Source organism: Daucus carota, chromosome 5 (genome assembly GCF_001625215.2).
Source record: "Daucus carota subsp. sativus chromosome 5, DH1 v3.0, whole genome shotgun sequence".
NCBI classification, from domain to species: Eukaryota; Viridiplantae; Streptophyta; class Magnoliopsida; order Apiales; family Apiaceae; genus Daucus; species Daucus carota.
Genome location: NC_030385.2, coordinates 5,295,689 through 5,322,213, shown reverse-complemented (window position 1 = coordinate 5,322,213; position 26,525 = coordinate 5,295,689). Strand labels below are relative to the sequence as shown.

The following is a 26,525-nucleotide window of genomic DNA, read 5'->3' as shown; positions in this document are numbered from 1 at the left end:
GTTTCTTCCGAACTATAGTTGTTGTAGTTACAATTTTCATCTCTATTGCAATCAATTCATAGGAACTTACGATTTTCTCAAGATAACTATTTGCATGAGTACAACTCAGCATGTAAAATCCAATTAGGTATTGAGTATCTTAGAGTGCACTAAGAAAATGCATGGTATTGAGTATGTAAGTGTTTCCTCTTTTTTCCTTTGAACCTCGTTAGATTCCAAATTTTCATCAATATTAGCTTTTTCAAAGTGTTTGTTATTTGGGTCTTGTTTCTGTTGTACATTTGTTGTTTTTTAAATTCCTGTTATAGCCTTGCTAGTTCATTAGATTATTCTTTATATCATTCTCTGAATTTGATGGTGTAGTTCATATGTAGATGCTGTTAGGAAAAGGAATTGCCTATGCCTTAGCCATTTTTTTTTCTTTTTTTACACTCCTTAAAACTTTTTATTGAGTAATTGTGTTCATTTCTTTAACTTGCATCTTATTTTAGGGAATACCCCCTAAACTAATAATAGCTAAACATGTGTTCATTGCAGAGGCCATGATTTTATTGAGTAATTGTATTCATTGCTTTATATGCTAATTTATTATTTCTTGCAGAGGCCATGATTTTAGCAGCGGTGGATTTAGTGAGGGAACAGTGATAAGTTGTGATCAGGTTTGCAGCACTTTTGGCATTTTTGCTATTGCTCTTACTTTCAAGTGTTAAATGATTACACAAATTGATGTAATATGCCTTTTGTAGTGCGAAAAAGAGTATCATGTTGGATGTTTTAAGGATCACAACATTGTTGACTTGAAGGTATTAAGACGTTTCTGTCTACTTCTAGTTTTCAATTTCAAGCTTATGTTATTGGAGCTTTTGAGTTGCTGGGTAGCTGTAGGTGACACAGAATTGTCCAATCCTCTGATGGACATGATTAAGAAAGACATGATTAAGAAAAAGCACGAGGAGAAAGGTTCACAGAGTTTTGGAGATCTTAATATTAGATGGAGGCTTTTGTGTGAGAGAACGGCTGCCGATGAAATTAGGGTTTTGCTCTCCCATGTTGTGGCTATCTTTCATGTAACAAGGGTGTTCTTCTATTATTTTAGACTCTAATCTCTCCACAGAAATAATGAAATTTGATGGCTTCACCTTTTGCAAATTGTCTTACTTTTAGTTAGACAAAGAAACACTGTAGAGTGCGCTAAAAAAAGGTATGATATTGAGTATTTGAGTGTATCCTTTTTCTTTGACCTTTATTACATTGCATATTTCATCTATATTAGTGTTATGTTTCTATTGTACCCTTACCGGTTTATTTTTTGTTGAGTCAGGAACAATGATTTGTATCGGTTATTTTGTTTGTGCGTCCGCTCCAAGATGGCACCAAGTTGACTTATTGTGTTAAAGGAGAGGTTGTGCCTGATTTCACCTACATTTTATGATGCTTCAAATGGTGTACTTTTAATTTTTATAACTGAGTTTAGGTTTGCAGGACATACTTCAGCGGGCTACAAGAAGGGGAATGGTGTAGTCTGTAGCAGCTTGCGAGGGGCGTCCTAAGATGTGATGCGATGTTGACTCCGATATTCGGCTAGATGGCAGCTGGTTATAGAAAATTGAAAGGGCTGTCATTGCTCAAGCCCCTCTTGGGTGGGAGCCGCTTCTAAGGATTATGGGTTTTGGATATCTTATCATTAGGCAAGAGACTTTGGTCCATGTTTGAAGTTCAAATGTACTTTCTTGAACATTCATATTAGGAGGTGGAAGGAGTGTCCAGGAGATTGAAGCAACCAAGTAGACAATTGTACAATCGTGATTACACATATATGGAGAGGATGGTGGTTACATATATATGAATTTCTAGCAACACCAAGGGAGAGGAATCTAGGCATGGTTTAAAACTAGTTTATATCATCTGTTACTAGTCAAGTATATAGTACAACAGCTTTATGGCCTCATGTTGCAAAACTTAGCTAAACTTTCATATATGAAGAGAATTTATGCGTTCCACAATTGTAGTTGGTTTGTGATAAGGGTAAGAAAGGTGTTGTTGCTTTTAAAAAATATATTACTCAAAATGTAGGTGGATAAGGTCTATTCTATTTACCATATTTTTTGTTGAAGAAGAAAAATATATAATTATTTAGGTGGTAATATTCAATGTGCAAGTTTTTTTCAAATATTTATTTTACATGTATAATCCTGTTTGAGTTCTGGTTACGAAGTCCATCTATATTTTTACTTTTTTCTTGAAAAGGAAAACATAGTTGGAAAAATTTCATGTAAGAAAACTTATAAGTTATAAAAAATTGTTGTTATATAAATTAAAGCATCATAAAATAGTGAAACTTGTTACCTTTTTTTATTGAAGATAAAAGTCATTTATTTTTTAAAATTCTTCTTATTGTACTCTTTTAATGGCATGATAATAAAGGTGGTCAAATAAAGATAAAAATTAATTGATTTATCTACCATTTGATTTTTTATCCTCCTTAGCATAGTCAGCTCTACTAGTGGTAGAAACATTTCCTCTTTCTTAGTTAATTAAGGTGGAAAAATTAATGGACACGGAATAGTATCATGATAAATACTTCAATTTATGAAAGAAAAGAATAGGAATTATCATAAGAGCTTAATAGTCAAAAAGTAATATGTTAAGTTGTTTGTGCTATTTTTTTTAACACTTGAAGCTTACCATGTGTCAAGAAAAGTAAATCAAGTGAGACAGTGTGGAGTAAAGCAGGAACACTCTAAACAGGGAAGGAGAAGGTTGGTTGTCACTAGGGTTAAAAATGGGGCGGGTTCGGGGTCGGCACTTCATTTCCTAGCCCCACCTCATATATATTTTTCCTCCCCTCCCCATCCCCGCGGGCATATATTTTTAATCCCCATATCCGCTCCAGTCGAGATTTAATATAATTCCACCCGCTGCTATATATAATATTACATTTTAAATAATTTCTTAAAAAATTAGTAATTTTTTCTACAGAATTTATTAAAAGTATACGATAAATGTATATTAAAAACATGTATACATAAGTGTAGTACAACTTGATATATTGTCTACTAGTTGTAAAGTTATAGTTTAGTCTATGATAAAATAATAATATTAAATATAATAAATATATTATATTAAATATAATTATTTTTTATATTAGATATATGCGGTGCCGGCGGGAAATCCCCGCGGGATTCAACATATATTATACTGGCCCCAAATTTTGGCGGGGTAATTCCCCATATTAGCGGGGCGGCACTACAACAAAAACGGGTAAATTTGACCGCCAATTTCCAGTCATATTTAACTAAATTTGACTGCCCGCTGTCAAATTTAGCTAAATTTGACCGGAATTTGTTGGTCTCAAATAGCTTAGTGGAATTTAACATTTTCGGTCATATTTAATTAAATGTGACTGCTTAAATATGACCAGTTAAATATGACTTCTTAAATTTGACCGCCTAATTTGACTTCAATCGGTCATTTTTAACTCTGATTTTTCACCTCCAAATTTTTCGTCAAATTCAAATTTCCCGCTTTTGTATTTAAATTTGACTAACTAATCAGTCATATTTATAAATTTGACTATTTTATCAACAGTCATATATACCAATTTGACTATTATAAAATGCAATCAAATGAGTCTTTATTTTAAAAATTCTCGCATTACTAAAATCACAGAAATTTAATATTCGTATGGATGGATCGTTGAAAATGAATTTAAAAAAATATAAGGACTTCATTTGGGACAAGACAAATAATTATGAAAACTAAAAACACAATGACAACCCTTCGATACTTATTTCCACGCTTATAAATATGACTGCGTCTGGTCATATTACTAATTACGACTAAAGTTGGTCGAATATAAAATATGACCGATTTTTGTCAAACTTGTATATATGGCCACAGTCGGTCAAATTAATAAATATGACCGAAATCGGTCAAACCTAGATTTCAAACATTCTGAATTTTTTTGCGGGAAATTTCCCGCTCAAAAAATAAATATGACCGGCTTTATTATTGACCGATTCTAGTCAAATTTAGTGACGTCATTATAAATTTTATTGGAGGGAAATTTGCCTCCTAAATTTTGTGGGTCCCACATTATAAATATGACTGGATAAATATGACCGTCATTAAATATGACTGCTATCAGTAATATATAATGGCAGTCAAATTTATCCGGTCATATTTAGCTTTGACTTGTAAATTTCGTGATTTGACCTTAAATATGACCGCGATCAGTTATATTTGTAGTCGGTCATATTTAGCCGGTCATTTTTACCCGTTTTTCTTGTAGTGCGGGTTGGGACAGGTTCCCCATTTTTCCCACCCCATTTTTAACCCTAGTTGTCAGAGATGATGAAAGTGGTAGTCACAGTTCATTCTTCAAAACATTTGAATTTGGTTGGGTAGAAGTTATTAAAACTTTCGATATTCGTTTTTGTTGTTGTTCAACATTTTTGTTTTTTAAATATGAGTTATAGTAAAATGCCATTGGTTGAATACATCTCTTCATGAATAATACATAAATTTTAATGCATTTTATAGTCATTCAAGTCCACATTTAATAGCAAACAATCCGTCTTTTCAACTTGAAATCTTGGTTCTTTTTTATAAGATAGTTTTACTGAGACAGGGGATTTGATTTTAAGAAGAGCAAAAAAAAACTATGACTTCCATGTTTCTAGGAGCATGGCTTCCATTTTAAACTATGACTTCCATTTTGAACTTAGGTTGTGTTCACTTGGATGGAATGGAACGATGAAATGAAATAAAAAATTATAAAGAAGTTTTATGGTGAAAGAAGAAAGTATGAGAAAATAGTGATTAAATATATATGAGTGAGTCTGAAGATCGCATGAAAACATGATGAAGAAGTGGAATGATCATTCTTTCTAAAACACGTGGGTTAGATTTATAGTTCAAATAGTTGAAATGTAATAATTAAAGGAATGAAAATTATAGACATTTTCTCTAATCATCCCCAATTTAGAATACAACTTTCATTCCATTCTTCTTTATTTCCATTCCATCCAAGTGAACACAACCTTAGATTTGTTACAGAACTGAAACATAACTATGGTGCCACCTTCAAGGCTTGCTGAGACCTTCTATAAATCAATTAGAGGGTCTTAGTTTAGCCAAGCCCTTGAAAAGCAATGAAAAATTTAAAGCTGGAACTGTCAAGGGCTTGGCAACCCTTGGACAGTCCATGCTCTCCGGGGGTGGTGCTGGAGGGGAAGGTCAGATAAAACTTCCTTGTGGAGACGATGATTGATGCACATAGATTGGAACATGTACAAATATTTGTAGTTTTGTTGAAGGGGTTTGTTTAAGTAGTAGTGGAAACCTGGTGACATGGGTTTTTGGTGGAGAGATAAGATGCGGTGACAAGATCCTTCTGTGCTCATCACTTATCTGCTACAGGTAATCCTAGTAATTTTGAAGTTCAAAGGCACTTGCCTGAACATCTAGATGAGGCGGAATGAGTGGCCTTGCCCCAATTTTCTGGATTCAAAGGCCTTCTAAAGAAAATAAGTGAAAAGCCGAACACCTCGTAATATTTTTCCTGATGGGGAAACTTCGAGGACTCCCCGATCTTCTCAAGAGAGGCCCTTATCATGGGCATGTCCAGTAGCAAATACAAACTTATAGCTCAGAATGCTAGACTATGATTCTCCAACGGACCTGAACCTGTAGATTGTCTGGCAGCCACTTATCATGAGGTCCTCCTCATTAACATGTGGGTTGACCATCCAAGAGATTGTAGAAACCAAGTGGACAGATGTACAATGGTGGTTACACATATATGAACCTCCAGCAAAGAAGGGAGAAGAACCAGCGCATACACGAAAATGGTTCTTATTAATCTTTATAGGTCGTGATATTTAGTTCACAAGTTTTTTCTTTATTTTACATGTATATTATTTTTTCGGTGGATGGTTACATAGTCCGTCGAGATCTTTTTCTTATATTTCTCGGAAAGAAACACTCTGATAGAAAAATTCATGTATAAAAATTTGTATGTTATAAAAAATAGTTGGTATAGATATCAAAGCAACATAAAATAATGTGATTAGTTGCCTAGTTTATCTATATGTGAAATGAAATTTGGTTGTATATTTATGTTTAGATTTAGTGGAAAAATGTAATTTTGATCTGATTCTTGAGTTTCACTTTAGGTTTTAAAGCTATTCAATATAAATTAATTTTTTTTTGTAGTTATTTCAATGGTAAGTATTGATGGATTATACCTTGCATGCAAAGGATTATACTAGAAATCTAGTATAAGAGCAACTCCAATAGCTTAGCTTCTGGAGTCTTGAATTACAATATAAGAAGGAAAATGCTTGATGCACATAATTGTGTACAAAAATATGTACATAATGACATGTGGCAGATTTTAATTGGATGGCCCCCCTGCATTTACACCAACCACCCCAATTAAAATCCACCACATCACTTGCCACATCATTATGTACAAACTTTTTGTACACAATTATGTGCACACTCCAATTTCCTAGCGGATCCCTGAATCACTAAAATTTTATCCTCATTTCTTATATCAAATTTTATATAGTGTGCCCATGGCACACACTAGTCACTAACTCCTATATATGATAATACTAGCTTTTGATTGTTGGATGGATAATAAATGTTAATGGCCCCTCTCATTCACACCAATCCACCAATCAAAAGAAGCCACTTTCATAAAAGTTGGTGCTTATTGTGTGCCGTTGGGCACACGTTAGAAAGACCGTTCTTATGTTTACCTAACATCTCTGCTCTCCTCACTCTTATTTTATAATATATATTCGAAACAAATTCTTTTATCTCTTTACGTTTTATAATAATGATAACTTTTAATGGTAAAATATTATATAAGAAATGAATATAAGTAATGTTGTTAAAGATGAGAATAGCTATTGATGTGTTAAGTTAGTAGGATCCGATTTTTTTATATTAAGTTTGAAGAATGAACTAAGATGCTAGTGGATTTGCTCTAAAGTTCGGTAAGAAATGGAGACTTACCTTCTGTTCCAACTTTCGAGGATGTTGCCAACTTTGCAGAAATACTGTCATTTTTTAAATAAATTGTAAAAATACTATCTTTCAACAAAAATTGCAAAAATACGGTAGTTGCATCTGCAATTATATGTGCAATTGTTAGCAACCTATATGCAACCATAAATGAAACTTTGAAATTTTTTGTTGAAATTTAGATTTAATTGCATAATGAGTTGAAACTCGATGCAAAAGTCAAAAAATGAGTGTCCCACGCGCCCAATATTAATTATACCACAAAAGCTACGAGAAAATCAACTAAAAAGAAGTAAAGCATTAATTGTATCTATCTAGCTACTCTACATATAGATATATATGACTGTCATTCATTTCTCCTTCCTCTTAACATCTTTGTTTTCTCCGTCCCTACCTAGTTGGTCTTGTCCCGCCTCTTCATCACCACCACGACGTCATCTCTCAATTATGCATAATCCGTTCTGCTGCGGATCGTTAATCTAATCACTTTCGCGGCGATTACAAATATAGCAGCGATGTCAGCGTCGTCGAATTCGGGTAGATGTGATTAGATCAGAGTGTGTGTATCCTTGAAAATCAAGAATCCTTATCATACTCACTCGCATTAAACGCCGCTTCACATACCTCAACGGTTTCAGATGCAGCAAAATGCTCTGTGTGTTGGTATGAAGCGGGATGTGTACTACCTACGGATGACTTAGTACCCCCAGCAGCATTATCTCGTGCCAAATCCAGTCAACATAGCCCAAACTAAATCCATAATCATAGATATGTCCCCTTATTATTTTGGTTGAGAACTTTTTAAAATTAATGCATCGATAACATGGACAAGGAATTCTTTTTGGATCCTTACTATTTTCTTCCGTAAAATTCAAGAATTCTTCAACACCTATTTCAACATCTAAGGAATCCCTGTCTTTCGATATCCACGACTTAAGTTATATATATATATATAGACACATACACACTATATATATTATCCAAATTACATAACTAACTAAATTGCATACTTCATACTTAACAAACTATCATAACAATCTAGAGCAATGTCCAACTATAAATTATGTATTATAATTGAAATCAACACATCACATCACATCACAGAGACAGTGTTATTATCATTATCTTTAATTCTTCTTAATAAGAGGTACAAACATATTCAGTCTTATCAAATTTCAGAAATAGGTGTAAATCAAGATTATCAACTGAGTACACATATCTCAAGTACAAAATATCAAGATATTGCAAAGCCATAGTAATATCCAAAACAAAGCTTTATGTAATAAATGCAAGAGCTACTGGACAAGATGGAAAAAAAAGTGAAGTCAGTGATTACATTCTTCAAAGACATCTAAACTCAAAAATTAACAGTGCACGTTTAAAGGAACACATATCACATCTTAAATTAAATTAACAGTGAAATAAAAAATTAACAGTGAACATCTAAAGGAACACATATCACTTCTTAAATTAACAGTGAAATCAAAAACCCTAAAAATTTACATAAAAATCAAATTTTACATGCACATCTAGAGGATGAAGCTCAGTACCTCTTCAAGCTCTTCAAGCTCAGTAAACTCTTCAAGCCTCGAAACCTCAAGATCTGTTCAAAAATCAAAAACCCATAATTAGTAAAAACAAAACCCAGTAGAAATAAACTAGAGAGAAATAAACCAAAAACTTGGTGCTTGAGGTCGAGAAATATGGGTTCTTGAAGCACCAATCTGATGTTTCATCCAATTAGGGGTTCAGTTGGAATCCTAATTTGCAGAGGCGCAAAGATGTGAGAGATGTGAAAGATGTGAGAGGCACCACAAATGCGGTGGCGGCGGCGTAGTTGCGGAGTGACAGAGTGAGGAAGGAGGGAGAATCTGTCGGGAGGGAGGAGGGAGAGTGAATGTGTCGGGAGGGAGGGGAAATGTTTTGTTTAAGTGTCCAGAGGGAAAAGAGGGGTGGGGAAATTATTTTTGTTAAGTGTGGGAATTGAAATAAACAGAGTAGTATAGTTGTTGTTTTAATTTTCATTTATTTACAAATATACTTTAACAACAGCTAAAAATTTAACCGATGTCTAAGAAATATCTCTGACAGTTATTTTCTCAACCGATGTCTAAATTTCACGATAACATCGATTATAAAAAACCGATGTTTGAACTTACCTTAACATCGGTCGACTGAGTAACCAATGTCTAAGCACCGATGTCGTAGGCAGTCATTCTATCTAGTAGTGCCTCGGTCACTTATATATCTGAAGCTACATGTTTTAATCTTTTTTATGTACTGCGTTGTTGTTTCCTTTTCACTTTTAACTTTGGCATGGATGGGTCTATCAGATTTGACCACGTCTAATATGCAAGCGTTAAGAATGGTATTACCATGTACCAAAAGAATGCTTACTTTCTTGTCTACACTTCAGAATATTCCCAAAAATAAATCCCAGATGTTAGCTACTCTGTTAATGGCTGTCGCTGTTCTTTGTTCCCCTCTACAGTAATAAGAATTTAAAAATATAAAGAAATTTAAATTTAATGTCTATTTTGGAAAAACGGCCTAATATTACAAAACATACGTAATAATCAAAATAACATAGTTGGGGAAAATGATCCCAAATATCAATTATTAACGCCGGATAATTTAGCGTTTTCAATTTTGTTCCTCTAACATTTTGTCTTTTAATCTCAACAAAATGCTACATGAAGTAGCGTCCGGTTTTTCAACCCCACATGAAATCGCGTTATGTTATTTTAATCATAACAAATGCTAGATGATATAGCATTTTTTATGAATATCTAAAATTCTACACGATGCAACGTTAATAAATTAATAAATGATATTCGAGATTTTTTTCGGATCATAATATTCTAGATATTATTTAATGATGTAAATTATAATAACCGGGAACACCCTTTAGTTTGGAGACTAGAATCTGATTATTAAAATTAAGAGAACAGTGTCACTCTTCTCTATTCCCCTCTGCAATAACAAAAGGCAGATAAACATAAAAACAAATAAAAAAATTATGTGTATTAGCAAAGTAGTTAAAATTAGCATGGCAGTGAATTAGTCAAGTGAACGTGGTAAGCATTAGTGGTCAAATGAATGTGGTACCATAAACAATTAAAACGCCTGTCAAACGAATATGTGCATTTAAACAACAAAAACGGCCAACTGGTAAATTAATCAGTGTCACTGTGTGCATGTTGCTGTCACATTCTTCACTATTTTGTTTAGTTTTCTCGAAATAAACTGTTAACACATGGCAATCCCGTACAAGCTAAATTAAGGTGCAATTAGTTTAAGCAGAGAAACCTCCCTATAAATACATGCCCATATAAGCTTAGATTAAAGAAGCAGCAGTGAGCATGGGCTCTCCACTTAAGGTCCCTGCATGGAGTCCTGGTGCGAGTCCAACAAGAACACTTCTGTTAGAGTTCATGACAAGTGAAAAAGATCCTCCCCAGCAAGATATAGCTCCTGATCCTCCTCAATTTTACCACAATCAAACTGCTCTCACTAACTTTCCATTTACCAATGGGCCTTGTCCCACGTTTGTGCCACAAACGCATCAGATTCGGAACGCCAGCTGCCATGAAGCGCGCTCCCTAGCGCAGTATGAGCAGAAAAGATCAGGTAAAAATAGATCATCGAGAGTATCGGATATTGAGAGAGTGGAAAGTGCAGCTAGAGAGGATGGCTCCGGAATTCACATAACATGGAAGGATGTGTGGGTGACGGTGCCATCTAAGAAAGGCGGTCGACGCCCCATTCTGCAGGGACTCACCGGATATGTTGAACCTGGTCAGTCATTGGCCATTATGGGTCCTTCTGGTTGCGGCAAGTCCACTCTTCTGGATACATTAGCAGGTACATACCCTCAAACTGCTCTATTTAAGCAATTATGGCCCTATTTGAAAGTTAGAGGTTTGGAGCAAAATTAGAGGTTTGGGGTGGTTTAGAGGTTTGACCACCAGAATCCGCTAATATAAGTGTTTGGTAGTTAGCGGATTGAAATAGAGGTTTGGACCCAAAAAGCTAATTTTGAAAAAGCTACTTTGAGGAGTTTTTTGGGTCAGAGGTTTTAGTTTGTGTCAGAAAAAGCTAATCAATCAGCTATTAACCAAACAGTTTTACGAGAAACAGCTAATTTAATCCGCTAATCAAAACATCTAATTCTATCGGCTAGTCAAAACATCTAATTCAATCCGCTAACAACTAACCGCTAACCGCTAATCCCCAAACATGCCTATATTTTCTGGAAACTACATACAGTTTTGTTAAAATGGCAGATTCTTTAGTGTAGAATATACCATACATGTAGCAACTTGTTCCATAAATTTGAGTAAAGAAATTGCGTATGAAATTGTGATTCATCAAAATTATTAATCTTCAAGTAAAATAGTTAATATGTTATAAATTTTTAAAGTTACAAAAAAGTTTGACATAAAAATAATAAATAGGATATATTATGACAACATGGTAAGGCACAAAAAAAAAAAATTCAAACAAAACGTGTAAAAGAGAACCGAGGGAATAGTAATGTTTATCTTAAATAATGATATCTTAAATAATGATAATATATGATTCAAACAGCCTAACACCATGTGTATTTATAATTATTTCTATGTAACTAATAGATGCAGTAATAACTTGGTGAATGATCCAACTTTGCAGGGCGGTTAGGCTCAAACACAAAGCAAAGTGGAGATATCCTAATCAATGGCCGCAGACAGACTCTAGCCTTCGGCACTTCAGTAAGTTACTTAGATGGAAATTATCACATTCCAGCTAATCATTGTTTAGCTTTTACAAATTCATTCACAGTTTGATTTTGATAATTTAGAACGAGTCGAATGAGAACATGAACAGATATTGCCCCTGTTTGTTTAGCAGAAGCAGCTTCTGCTTCTGGACTTCTGCTTTTGTTGACATGTTTGTGTAATTAAGTAGAATCACGGCCCCAATTGTTAAGTTTATTTGAATTATTGACAGCAGAGTAATAACTTGAATGTAGGCATATGTGACTCAAGATGATTCACTAATGACTACACTTACTGTATGGGAAGCAGTCTACTTCTCCGCTCAACTACAACTCCCTGATTCCATGCCAATAGCCGAAAAGAGGGAAAGAGCCGAGACCACAATAGTCGATATGGGTTTACAGAATGCCATGAACACAAGAATAGGAGGGTGGACTGTAAAGGGTCTTAGTGGTGGACAGAAGAGAAGAGTTAGCATCTGCATTGAAATTTTAACACGTCCGAGTCTTCTTTTTCTTGATGAGCCTACTAGCGGATTGGATAGTGCAGCATCTTATCATGTCATGAGCCGTATCATAACACTAGCTCAACAAGACAAAAGAACCATTATTGCTTCCATTCATCAGCCTAGCGCCGAAGTGTTTGAACTTTTTCATAATCTGTGTCTCTTATCTTCAGGCAGACAAGTTTACTTTGGTCCCACTGGAGGAGCAAATGAGGTACAATTATTCCAACGGTTTGTCTAGTTTGTGCCCATGGACACATAGTAAGAACTAAATTCTATGCATTTGGCTCATTTTTGACTGGTGTGGTTGTTATATATGCTGAGGGTCCACCATCATTAAGAAGTAGGAGCCAATCAAAATGAGCTAAATACATGAGATTTAGTGCATAGCATGTGCCCATGAGCACATCATAGAAAAACCGTTATTCTAAACATCTACTCTTTGAGGCTACCCTTCTTGGATCTGAAATCTGATTTTTGTGCAGTTTTTCACATCAAATGGTTTCCCATGCCCAGCAATGAGGAACCCCTCCGATCACTTCCTCCGGACTATCAACAGAGATTTTGACACCGTAAGTAATATTTTGGCTCACTTTCCAGTACCATTTCTTGTTTATATCAGCCTAATTAGTTATTAAGAAGCTATCCATATGGAACACATCATTAATAGGAAGATGAGCAAACACTAAATGGAGGCCAAACGGCTGCAGAAGCTATTAATATTCTTGTCAAGGCATTTCAGTCATCAGAGCACAGCCTTCAAGTTCAGAATCGAGTTTCTGAGATATGTCAAATGGTACACAAGCATTTCAATGATCATATATATTCTGTTTATACAAGTGTTTGATGATTAAACTCAAATATACCTTATATTTACTTTATTAACATATCACTACGTCACTTTTTTATCCCTAATCTCTTTTCCTTACTGCAGAATGTTGGAACTGTGGAGACCAAGAAAAGCCAAGCAAGCTTTTTTACTCAATGCCTTGTTCTAACTAAAAGATCCTTCCTCAACATGAACAGAGATCTAGGGTATTACTGGCTTCGCTTGATAGTCTATATTACACTTGCCCTCTGCATAGGTACTCTGTTTCGCAATGTTGGCCATACTTATGGCTCAATTCAGGTAACCTTGATTTCAATTTTTTGGGGTCACGCATGCGGTTGATAAAATTATAATATCATTGTAGAATTTCATAATAACAATGTCGTACTAAATAGATGGGGTAACTTACAGGCTAGAGGTTCGATGCTCATGTTTATTGCAGCCTTCCTGACTTTTATGGCCATTGGTGGTTTCCCTTCCTTTGTGGAAGATATGAAGGTGAGCCTGCCTAATACACCTCATCTATGAGCTATGTTACATATGATTTGTTCTAGAACTCTGAAACTAAAGTGCTCATGATATGATTTATGTGTTAGATTTTTACGAGAGAAAGATTGAATGGACACTACGGTGTGGCTGCATTTGTTGTGGCGAACACATTCTCATCACTTCCTTTCTTGTCCCTGATCGGGCTTATACCCGGAGTGATATCTTACTATCTTGTTGGCCTCCAGAAGGAATTTGGTCATTTTGTGTACTACGCCTTACTAATCTTCGTCTGCATGATGTTGGTCGAGAGCCTAATGATGGTGGTGGCTAGCGTTGTACCAGATTTTCTTATGGGAATCATAACAGGTGCTGGAATTCAAGGCATAATGATATTAAACGGAGGATTCTTTCGATTACCAGATGATATGCCTAAGCCATTCTGGAAATACCCAATGTACTACATTTCCTTCCACAAGTATGCATTCGAAGGGTTTTACAAGAATGAATACATAGGCCTATCATTTCCTAATGAAAAGGCTGGAGGACCTCCTAGAATCACAGGTGATGAAATTTTGCAAGATATTTGGCAAGTGGAAAATGGTTATTCTAAGTGGGTGGATATGACAATTCTATTGTTGATGGTAGCTACATATAGGATTTTGTTCTTTCTAATCATAAAGGGAGTAGAGAAGTTTAAGCCCGTGATCAGAGATTTTCTTAGTAATATTTCTATCAAGCAGCAACCATATTCAGAAGATTCCTTGCAGCATCAACAAGAATCTAGCGTCCGTACTGTTCGTGCCTTTTCAGTTTTAGATTGTAAATGTTATCAAGTGGATGTAACATTTCGCGATTAGTTAATGGCAGAGGTTTATCAAGTGGATGTAACATTTCGCTATTAGCTCATGGCAAAGGCCGAAAGCCGCATTCATATTCGGCTATTCATGTCATAGTGTGTGAGTAGGCGTTTCTACCATTATTGACTTTTTATGCAATCAATCTTAAGATTAATACTCAGTTTTATTTAGGCATCCTGTCTAAACTAAGTGCCTGTTTGGATGAAAGAAGCAATCCTTCAATAAAAAGTGGGTGTGTTTGCTTCTCTTGGATTTCTGCTTTTCATAATTCATTTGTGTGAAAAGACAAAGCACTTTATAGAAGTTTCAGAAAGAGAAGGAAGTTGAAAAACCTAGCTTCTTTTTTTTACTAATAACATCTTAAAAATTATCCAAACGCTTAAATAACTTGTAACTTACAATATCATCAAATACTTTAATAACTTATAAATCATAACCTGCTTATTTCATTTGAGACGATAATGAACTTACTTTAAACTTAACCAAACACCCCTAAATTACATTTAACTGCTTAGTCAAAGTTGTCCAAAAAGCATCAGCAGCTTTTAGCTGAGATTCAAATACGCCAAAAGTTAATCTAGGTTAATTAAATTTTTCATTAAATTCCTTCAACAAAGATATGTTATGTTGAACACCCGATTTGTGTAGAACCACAGATAATTTGACAAGTGCGCCTTGCAAACAGGCTTTATCCTCGTCACGCTACTGGATGTATCTTGACTATGATTCCACTTTGAGAACCACCTTCATAAATTCGTACACTAAGTAACTAATGGCAGCTGATGGTAAAACCTGCGCACGAAAGACATAATAAGTTGACTTGTCAAGTAATCCAGGAATGATATCAACTGTTCAGGCTAATCTCTTCCCAAGTTTTAGATTGGAGGGAAAGGATAATGAAAGAAAACAAGCTTCCTCAACTGCCATTTATATGGTGTTTCCGGATATTTTTTGAGGAGAGAAGAATATGCAATTCCCTTTCAAGCCATTCCTTACAGAAGTGGGAATACATCAAAAACACAAGCTTACAAATGTTTTATAATTCATTCCACAAATGTACGTCCAAATTATTTCCAATTTTCAACCTCATATCAATTTCCCCCTTAATTACTGAGGATAAAAACCACTTTAAGATTTATTCCAAGTTTTTCTCTTTTATATTCTTTCATTTCTTATTCTTCTTTCCACAAAAACCTGGGAACACAAAATCTTACAAAAGGAATCGCAAAAGAAGGCAGCAACTAACAGATTAATTAATAGCTACAGTCTACAGATATAGATTATATACTTGCTACGAATTTAGTATAGCTACAGATATAGATTAGCGCAGACTGTTGGATATGTAAAGTTAAAAGAGTCCTAGAGTTTCAAAGGACAACAAGCTTTAAATCATAACATCCATTTATCAAGGAATGATCATAATTGTTCCAGCTTTATCAAGTTGTCATATCAATACAATGCAATATTATTATTGCAAACTACACGCCATTTCACTTGCCAAGCTATTCCTTCATCAACTATTATGCATAGCAAATCAGAAAGCCTTAAAATAACGGGTATTATATCAAAGTGCCTACAATTCTCGTCAAAAACTATCAAATGACTACGAGATCTCCACGGGTACTCATTTCAATCACAATATATATCACTCTGTTATATTCAGAATAAATATTAATCAAAAAGTTAACAAACAAATGATGTTTTTGCTCCAATCTTTTTATATTTCTTTGTAATCTTTGGTTCGAGTTATTTTTATAATCCATGTTGCTCCCACATCACGTGCTAGTTAGAATTCCATTAAGTTTTTCGTTAATTGTGCATTTGTGCTTCAAGATTTAACATAGTAATATATATATATATATATATATATATATAAGTCATGTTCATCTTAGAACCCTTAGCCATATTTCTAATATTGATTATAGGGTTCTGCAGCAGAACTGCACATGCAAAAAATATCGCGTTTATGTATTATATTTCGTAATTATTTTTGAACACACACAACGATGCAAAAAACATGTATTGAGATTTAGATCCCGAAAGTCTATTCAAAAATCAGGGTTATGTATTTAAATTTTGAATAGACTTTCAGGATCTAAATCTGAATACATGTTTTTTCCATCGTTGTGTGTGTTCAAAAATAATTAAAAAATATAATACATAAACACGACATTTTTTGCATGTACAGTTCTGCTGCTGAACCTAATTAATACTAGAAATAAGGCTAAAGGGGCTAAGGGTTCTTAGACCCCGTGGAGATCGGATAGTCACTTGATAGTTTTTGATGAGAATGGTGGGCACTTTGATATAGAACCCTTAAAATAACTCATATTAAGTTTATCATAGCAAAAACATCATTTTGTCTTTATTTAGCAAAAGCGCAAACTTCTTTTTCTCTATTTTTTTTACCCCATGGGCCAAAAAATAAGGCAGGTGAAACAATTTAAACACTAGATTATTGTGTCTAAAGATGCAGAAAATTGAGGCCAGCAATGGTCTTGTATCATTTAAGTACCAACAATTGAGCAAAGATGATAACAATTTAAATTGTTTTAAGGTATGACTGGTAATAAGAATTAAACCAAATGCAGTATTAGCAAACTTACTATGCTGCAATACTTCTATGATTCGTAAATATCCTAACTATATATTTTATTTGAAGTATACATGGTGTCTTATTGTATATTCAAGTCAATCCAGCTTGTTCCTTTTTCTGTAATTCCTGTAGATAAATAATTACTCCATATTTTTTCCAAGTTGTACTTCTAGGCGTGTACAAATCATCCACTCGACGGCATTAACCTCTCGGACTACCCGCAACAGAACCGCATTTAGCGGATGGCAGCAGATTCAATTTTTGATACCTGTTTTGCAGTTTGGGTGCGGTTTCGAATTTTCAAAAGCCGCAAAAATCAAATCACAGCCGCAAAATCATAAAATGTACATTTATAACATATATTTTAATAGTAAGGTAATTATGTGACGATATATAGTGAAAGAAAATATAGAACTAGGCTTGGGTGTTATGAGTGCTAAACTAATAAAACATAGAGTCTGCACATGAAAAAATTGTAATTCAGTCTATATGCCATTATAACCACCTTAATCCTGAAAAGAGCTCTAATTTATTCATTCCTTTTTACACAGATATAACATCTATCAAAATAACAATACTAGTTTTTGATAAAGTACATACTACAGTAATAATAAATAGATAAGCTCCAATGAAGTACCTTAAATTATCAAAAAATCCGATTATTACCTGTAATAAACTGGGAGTCAATCCTGCATAAAGTGCAGGAATCCCACCTTGCTCCAGTATCTTGACACATGTAGCTACCGCACTCATCTTTGTTTCCCTGACTTGCATCTGAAGCTGTCTTCTCAGCACTTCAAATGGGTATGTAGCAGCCTCCGCACAAGCTCCAGCGATCGCACCATACATTAATGTTCTAATAGTACCCAACTCCAGTTGTTCAAAAGCATTTAATTCCTGGTCTGGTTGCTGCATATGTTGAATTCTTTGTCTCCCTTCAGGTGAATGCAGATAAGCCGACTTCAAAATGTCATATACTCCATAGAAAACAGCACCTGACGGTGCCATGCTTATTATGGAAGGTCCCAGACCTTTGTATAACGAGAAGAATCCTTCAGTCTGTATCATGTGGCGGAAAGCACCAATCACACCACCCAGAGCTTCGCCCCCAGGAGCTACCATCTTTGTTCTGATCTGAATGTTTTTAAAATTACAAAGTCAAGTCAAAAGTTGACTACAAATAAATATAAAGAATAAATATAATTAAGCAAAAATATTTCATGCAATTACAGGTTGTAGTTCCTGTATGATAATTGTAATATTAGGCAAATGGACTTAAACAATTTAGTAATTTGAAGTATCAAAATAGGCATCCAATGAAAAAAGATGGATTCCTAATCATAACTAGGTAGGTAGATGACAACCCCCCTAAAAGTAACCAGCTCATCCAAAACCTTAAGGTGTTAGAGGGCCATCTTAAACGGAATCACTCGCTAATTAAAAGGTAAGAAAGGAAATAAGGAAACCGGAGGCGAATAGGCTAATTGGTAGCAGAAATCACTAGAAAGGAGTTGCATGTAGTGCAGTGAAGAAAATATAGCATGACGTATACTATAGAAACCCCTCCTAGTGCATCCCAGATTGAGAGAGAAAAATAAAAGGACATCTTCTATCTTCCATTTCTGTCCACATTTTATTACTTCCCATGAGAGCATATTACGTCTGACAAATTAAAGGTTAAGTATAGTCACTGCATGCAACAATGAAAAGACAAGTGTTCTATTTACAAATGTTACATACTGTGTCCATTGGTATGCAGAGAACTGTTGCTGTAATTCCTGCTGCAGCACCAGCAACAAACCTTTCAAAGTTTGTTGTCTCCTCATTTCCTGTTATTTTAAGTAGTTCATTTCTATATGTATCATAGGAGTAAAAATTAATAGCCTTGAATGGAGCAGTCCGAAGAATATTGACAAAATTGCCTTTCCAAAATCCCCGCAGGCCTTGAGAGGCAGCTATTGACTTGATAAGCTCAATAAGATTCTTCTGCTCACCCCGAACAATATACTCGAGCTTTAGTCTCTCAAGTGGAGCAACAAAAGTTCTGATACAACAATAATCAATAAATAAGGGTTGCTGTGATACAACTGAAAAATCAAAAGCAGACAAAAACTCAATGAACCCTAAACGGGATATTAAGTGAGTCGTAAATTAATAGAAAAGTTGTAATGGTCAAAAGCAGCGAGTAAACTCAATATAAGGAAATTTATACGAGATAATATGTTCCCGACTATGTAACATACGTTTCATATCCAATAAAGAAAGAGGATACAGACATCAAGAGACAAAGAAGCAGTTCTGTTTTTGAAAGGAATCTCAGTTCTTTCATTATACTGAAGCAGAATCGCCTACAATAGTAGACATCTACTCAGCTGGGATATAGCCCATACTGAACACACGATCTGGAAAAAATAGGAAGTTCTTGCTATACAATGTGCTAGCCCATTAGCAGATCAATGCACAAAACATGGAAACACACTCCTTGTAAATTCTAGCAAGTTTTACTCGACAACGATTTGTCCAGAAAAGGAGAATAGAGCAATTCAGGACGCAGAGCTTGAAGATTAGACAATCTGAATCTATCACCTTCTGGCACCATTGTCTTTTCTTAATCCAGCTAAGCGCCTCACAGAATGCCATGGCCTCTGCAATAACTGCATCCACCATACCAGGCTGGACACTTGTTTTAGCTTCTATCAGACTACCCCCATCTTTCCGAGCAAAGGAGAAAATTGCTTCAACTCGAAGTGTTATATGTCGCCATACCAGATAGTTTCTAGGACGCCAAATTGCCCAGTAGAACATAATAACTTCACCCAACTTTTTGTAAACCCATCGCCCACCCCAATTTTTCCTAACACCCATATGCACAACTGCAGATCAGCATAACATGAGATATAGATTCATTTGCTCCTTGAAAAATTGGACAAACAGTAGGGACTACTACTCTCTTCCAGGACAGTTGTGCCATAGCAGGTACGCACACCGCACGCCATACTACATCTTTGGCCTTTGGTGGAAATTCTAGATTCCAGAAGAACTCTCATTAGGTTCCAACTTCCTTTAAGCTTTTGAATAAGCTTATTAGCATTTTAGACTGTATACACTCCTGACCTTTATTCATTCCGATAGTAGAAATCTTCATGAACATTATCGTTTAGATACCAAGAACAAGGTTTCAATCTCGCTTGAACACATCTGAAACAAGATCAACATCCCCGCGGCGTGCCCCTATCTCCATCAGGAAATCTACTTTCTTCTGAACCAGAACTGGTGTCTCTGAGGTACAAACGGCTCCATATTTTGAGGCAACCATGGTTCCCCAAGAACAGAGATAGAGGACCCACTGCCCGGTCTCCACCTTACACGTACACCCACCTTGACAATACTTTGGGCTCCCCAAATACTTATCCACACAAACCTCGGATTATTATTAACTTTGCAGTAAAAAACGACCCAGATGCATACTAACGAGCCTTGAATATCGCTGCCATTAAAATATTTGGCTTTCTTAATATCTTGTTTATTCAATAATGCCAAATAAAAATCTTTTAAGCTCCGAAATCCCATACCCCCTCCGTCCCTATGAATACATAGTCGATACCAACCCATCCAGTAAATGCCTGTACCCTGGGAGGAGTTTGAATTCCACCAAAATACAGCCATCAACTGCTCTAAGTCTCTACTTAGTTCTAAAGGTAGAAGAAAGAGGCTCATCAGGTAGTTTGAAAGAGAGATTGTACCACAGTTTTTAACATTGCCTCCTTACCAGCTCGAGAAAGCAATAATCCGTCATAACCTTGAATAGGATATCATATATGCTCCTTCAGAAAAGCCAATATGACGGACTTATTACTGCCCGTAGTATTAAAAAGCCTCAATTAAGTATTAGTATTGTCTGCCTAAACCATCCCCAGGGCTAGGCAGATGCATCTTCTCATGTTAGTATCCGTATTTTTGCTAAAAAGGACAGACGACTTTGTCAGATTAATTCTCTGCCCTGAAGCAGCCTTGAACTTTTGCAACAGTTCACTACCCGGCCCTGCCTCCACCAAAGAAGTCTTACATCACAGATAGCTATCATATGCAAATAGCATATTAGATACCATTGGCGCACCATTTTGCAACACGAATACCATTTATTCTCCTCATATTTAAGATAAGAGATGAAAAACCTTTACAAAGAAACAAAAAGGCTTAATGTCTTTAACCCTCAATGTTTGGGGGTGTGTACCGATGCGGGCTAAATGTTTTAACACGGCCGAGTCAACCCTCCAAGTATCTGATATATTCCGATTAGCCCTCATACGAAAAAACGGTATATAATAGATGGACAGACATGATATTTCACACTCGTGAGGGTTAAAAGGACATTAAACATTGAGGGTTAAAAGGGTTAAAATACACATCTAATGTATTTTTTAGGGGTTAAAAGGAACGAGCAAACTATCTATAGGGGTTAAAACGAACGAGCAAACATTATCTTAATTTTCTACTGAACCGGGGATAAACTCAACTAAACTAATTTCCCCCCAACCCTAATGAAAGCCCAATTTGATCTTAATAGCACGAAGATAAACCCACTCAATCCTATCATATGCCTTACTCAAATCGAATTTGAATGCCATAAATCCATTATTTCCCCTCACATAACCTCAAACGAGACTAGAATGTTGTCCACTAGAAAATAAGCCGACCAGGAATAAACGCACTTTGGGTATCTCCCACCACACCATCCATTATCCCATTCATTCTGTTAGCAAGAACCTTGGAGATTATCTTATAAATGACCTTACAAAGTGAGATTCGACGCAAGTCACTCATACAAGTAGATTTTTCCTTTTAGAAATGTGTTAAATAGGCATACTGTTTAGAGCACATCCAGTCCTCACCATATCCACCAGATATTTTACCCACAGTATGCCAAAATCTCTGGTAAAAACCTGGTAACAACCCATCAGGTTCCGGGACTTGTCCAACTGCATCTGGAACACTACATCCTTAACCTCTTTTTCCTGTACTGGTAGTAACAAACTAGAAATGTCCTCCAGAGAAACTGAAGGACCAACACCATCAATGATGTCATGCCCATCAACATTCGTGAGAGTAAACAACTCCCATAAGTGCTTCAACAATACATCTGGCAAAAACACTTGCCCAATCACACCATGTTCCAACAGCCCCCTGCAACCTTTGGATACTACTATTTCTTCGTCTTGCTGAGGCTTTAGAGTGAAAATATCAAAGAAATTCATTTTTACAGCACGATATTGACCAACGAATCCAGGATCCAGCTTTTTGTGCAAACTTTTGAGCTCGACTTTACACTTGTTAAACCGCTTACCAAAACTTACAGCAAACTCTTTCCCCAACTCAAGTAAGTTCTCCTCACAATAACTAGGCCACTAGCAGCCGGATCAAGTAGAAAATATATAAGTGTGTAGTAATGGTGTATTGTGCGTGATGAGGCAAATTTAAAGTAGAAAATGTAAGTATGTAGTAATGGTTTATGAAACCAGGCAAGTTTGAAGCTCACGGGAAAAGGCATCTAGGGGCAATAAATGACAAGAACAAATTTGCAAAGTATTGTTGCAGGGTTTTAGTCCTGAGCATCTCCAGCAGCTTAGCTATATGGTGTGCTAAGCTATTATAATAGGGAATATGACACAAAACACAACTCCAGCATAGTCCTAACAATTCCTTAAAAAGTTAGGATGCCAACTTCATTCCTATTTTTAAGGACTGCTAGTACTATTTTGAAGAATAAAGTATTCACTTCTCTCCTTTTTCCCACTCTTTCCCTCCTTTCTGTCTCCTTATCACAAGTTGAATATAATGTTATAGTAATAATAGGGAATGTTGTCGGAGTTCTCATTCAATAAAATGTAGCAATCCCTTTAAATATGCATATTTTATTATATAGTTAGAGAACCTGTTACGACTCTGCTCAAGGTACTCTTACCCTCCAAATTCCTAAAAGAAATCCTAAATGAAAATAAAAGATACACTAATAAGAGCAAGTCCAATAGGTGTGCTAAATCAAGTCTTAAATCCAAAAATAGGGAATATGGGATAAAATTGCACTCCAACACTATGCTAGTGATGTGCTAAATCACTAGCACAAGTTTCCCCTTCACTATTTTTAGAATATGCTAGCCACTCCTAAACTATTTTTATCATTAAAATATTCATTTCTCTCTCTTCTCCACATCATTTCCCTCTCTCCTCCACACCAAAGTTGTTTAAATTTAATATTATTATAATAATAGGGAATGAATATAGGGAGTACTATTGGAGCTCATGTGCTAAATCTTGTGCTAAATCACTAAGACATATTATTTTATAATATTTTTAGGGAACCCCTTAGCATAGTGTTGTACTTGCTCTAATAAAAGCAAAAATCGTTGGTGTGATTGAACAGTGATAAAAGAGAAAAAGGTAAAAGTAAAGAAAAGATGCAGATCAAAGAGGACCTGGAAACCATAGCGGAAACAGCTCCAGCCCAAAGATGCTTAGACGTGTTAAAAGCACTTGCTCCACCACTCAATTTCTTCTTCTTCTTGTTGTTGAGCTTAAATTGATCAACCACCGGAAACGACGTCGCTTCATCCTCAGAAGAAGCACTATGTTGGGGTCCGCCGAAATTAGGCTTACTCGAATCATGAAGAAAAGCAGGAGGTTGAGGAGTAGTTGTTGTTCCCTTGGCACGTGAGAGAGACACCGACATAAAGCGCGTGGAGGAATTTGCGGTCCACCGATCCCATGTGAAACAAACTACAGATTGTTCCAGAAACAATCCTCCTCCTCCTCCTACATTACTATCAACCGCCGATTCGCCAGATGCGATCGTATCGTGAAACCAAATTTCAATCCCTCGCATTTGATCGATTGATTTATGGAGGACCAAATATTATGACTTCCGGGTAGTTAAGTTGAAGAGTAATGGTAATGGCCCCGGGTGGTGCTCAGTGCTCACCAACTATTGCTCTCTCTGTTTATTCTTTTCTACATTTCCGGTTACATACTACTATTATGCTTTTTATATAAAACTGCTCCCACGTCCGTGTCATTTTTATATAATTTTTTCCATTAATTTGGAAGTATTTTAACGCTTCTAGACTCTAGTAAAATATATTTATATTATTTATTTTAGAATTTTGTTTTTAATAAATTTAAACATGAAGATTTATTTGGAAAAAAGAGATTTTTTAAATAATGTATAAATTATATTTTATAAAAATAATTAAATATGTGACAAACTTTTCGTCTCAGGTGTATACAAATAGGCAAGACCGAGAGAGTTCTAGTCGATTACTATCTAAAAAGACTTAAATTATCATAAAATATGTTTATTAATGGGAATCTTAATTCACATTCTTATCCATTTATTTTATCTACTTTGAATCAGATCATATCTCAGATATTTTAGATGTTGATTCATATTTGATCCATTTATTTAACGGGTAAACGAATCGAATTCTGGATAAACTCATTTATATTTAAAAACATTATAAAAAATATATAAATTATGAAGAAAATTTTTAACACTTGAGATTGAAAAGTTAAATATAGCAATCCAAAGTCCCTGATTTCGTGATTCTGAACATAATCTTAAATAAAAAATTAAAACATAATTCTAAATGAAAATGTAAAAGAAATTAGTTTCTAAATTAAGTATAATATATATAATATAGAATGATTTATTATATAATATAATATATAAGATATTTTATATTATTAAATCATATATATATAGGCTCATGATCAAATAGAAACTACTCTTAAACTAAAAACTAGAAACCAATACACGTTAGTGATATTCTCAGTACAATTTAGTGATATTCTCTTTAGGATTTAGTGATCTGTGTTGTAGGAATTAGTGAAAACTTGCAGAAACTGCCCAGAATCTCCAGATATGTTCCAGAAAATGCTCAGAATCTCTAGATTTGATCATGTTTTCGATTCAGATGGTGGTGACGGTGGTGGAGATGGTGGAAGTGAAGGTGGAGATGAAGGAAGGATGATTGTAGCGGGGGTATGGGCGTCTTGAAGTAGAGGGTTGGAGCGTTGCTGGAATAGTGGCGGCTCCGCCGTGTTTTGAAGTTGAGCTGAGGTGGAGAAAGAAGTATAAACGGGACTGAAGGAGGTTGAAGCAGTGACCAAGATGGGGCTGGTGAAGATGGAGGTGGAGATTATGTTGTTAGAGAAATAATGGAGGTGGAGATGGAGGTGGTGGTTATGGTTATGAATGGGGCGGGCGGCATAGAGGTGGTGGTGGTTATGGAGTAGGCGACGACGGAGGTGGTGGCAGACTGGCAGTGGCGGATGTGGAGGTGGGGTTGGTGAAGATGGATGTGGGGTTGGTGAAGATGGGGTTATTTAAGAATTTAGTGGTATTTGCATTAGGATTTAGTTTAGTTTCTAGAATAAGTAGGTTTCTATTGGAGTAAGACTCTGTGTGTGTGTGTGTGTGTGTGTGGATTGGATCGAATCGTGGATAAGTGGATTGGATCGACAAAAAATCATATTCGGTTCATTTATTATTTGGATCATTATGATCAGATCACGTTTTGGATCAGATATTTTTCAAGTCAATCCATATCTGTTTAAATAGTTTGGATCAGATCAGATCTAAATATTGTAATAGCCCACCTTAATATTGAATTTCATTATAAATATATAAATGGAGATGATGAATTTTACTTCTAAATTTATATGCGATGATAATATAATTATTTGAGAATACATTTTCGAGTATACGAGCATATAGTTTCGAGTTTGTTAGGATTATGTTAGTCTTGATGACAAGTCAAAATTCTAGTGTTATTTTACTTAAGTAAATGAAACTGATCAACGGATAGCATACTATCTATAATATCATTTAATCAAGTAGTCCATCAACTGATGAGGTATTATAATAAAGTAGGTACTTTATAAGGTAGGAATTGATTGAATAAGTTGATCAACTAATATAGTTTTTAATCTATCAATAGATGTGTAGTTAGGATGTCAATCTGTAAATATTCCTTCTTGCAACTGAATCAGCCCAGAATGAAACCATACTTATTTGTGTCAAATGTAGCGTCGAATGAAACAGCATCCCCATAAATCTCATAATTCTCCTTCTAGCAACTGAATCAGCCCAGAATAATTTGGTCAAGCGTCCTTCTCCATCCCGATCATAAGCATAATAAAAGCTTTCACAACTATCTTTTTAACCTTAAACTTATCAATTATCATTTGTGCATCACGTTCACCAGTGTACTCCTTCAAATCTCTACTGAAATTCCTATAGTCCCGAACTGTAACACCAACATTTGAATAACCACCAACCATCTCCTTCATTAACGTATATGCCTTACTTGGTCCAATATTTATTTTTAAAGCATTAAACACAAATTTACGAGAAATGCATGACATTTCATGATTGACCCTTAGAAATTGTCTCCCAATCTCA

General features: G+C 35.3%; 2 protein-coding genes across 2 annotated transcripts; one reads left to right on the top strand and one right to left on the bottom strand.

Annotated features, from left to right (window-relative positions):
• Positions 1-10,358: 10,358 nt before the first annotated feature.
• On the top strand, positions 10,359-14,626 carry LOC108220389 (ABC transporter G family member 1). Its single transcript, XM_064093458.1, has 8 exons — positions 10,359-10,899; positions 11,707-11,786; positions 12,047-12,511; positions 12,783-12,869; positions 12,968-13,093; positions 13,232-13,426; positions 13,538-13,624; positions 13,723-14,626. Exons 1-8 carry the CDS (start codon positions 10,398-10,400, stop codon positions 14,470-14,472), a joined length of 2,292 nt encoding a protein of 763 aa, XP_063949528.1. The 5' UTR covers positions 10,359-10,397; the 3' UTR covers positions 14,473-14,626.
• A 269-nt stretch (positions 14,627-14,895) lies between these two features.
• On the bottom strand, positions 14,896-24,079 carry LOC108220140 (probable mitochondrial adenine nucleotide transporter BTL3). The gene is made up of 4 exons (XM_017393820.2): positions 23,542-24,079; positions 18,809-19,112; positions 17,735-18,202; positions 14,896-15,264 (listed from the first exon to the last, which is right to left on the bottom strand). The coding sequence occupies exons 1-4, from the start codon at positions 23,946-23,948 to the stop codon at positions 15,193-15,195; spliced, it is 1,251 nt and encodes a 416-aa protein (XP_017249309.1). The 5' UTR covers positions 23,949-24,079; the 3' UTR covers positions 14,896-15,192.
• Positions 24,080-26,525: the final 2,446 nt, after the last annotated feature.

Excerpts from the sequence above, each read along its gene's own strand:
- LOC108220389 (XM_064093458.1), top strand. The coding sequence starts at position 10,398 with ATGGGCTCTCCACTTAAGGTCCCTGCATGGAGTCCTGGTGCGAGTCCA. Across the intron at positions 10,900-11,706 it reads TCTTCTGGATACATTAGCAG|GGCGGTTAGGCTCAAACACA; the intron begins GTACATACCCTC and ends CCAACTTTGCAG. Across the intron at positions 13,094-13,231 it reads TTTCTGAGATATGTCAAATG|AATGTTGGAACTGTGGAGAC; the intron begins GTACACAAGCAT and ends TCCTTACTGCAG.
- LOC108220140 (XM_017393820.2), bottom strand. The coding sequence starts at position 23,948 with ATGCGAGGGATTGAAATTTGGTTTCACGATACGATCGCATCTGGCGAA. Across the intron at positions 19,113-23,541 it reads GTTTCCGCTATGGTTTCCAG|AACTTTTGTTGCTCCACTTG; the intron begins GTCCTCTTTGAT and ends TTGTTGTATCAG. Across the intron at positions 15,265-17,734 it reads TGACTCCCAGTTTATTACAG|GTTTTACCATCAGCTGCCAT; the intron begins GTAATAATCGGA and ends TTTCGTGCGCAG.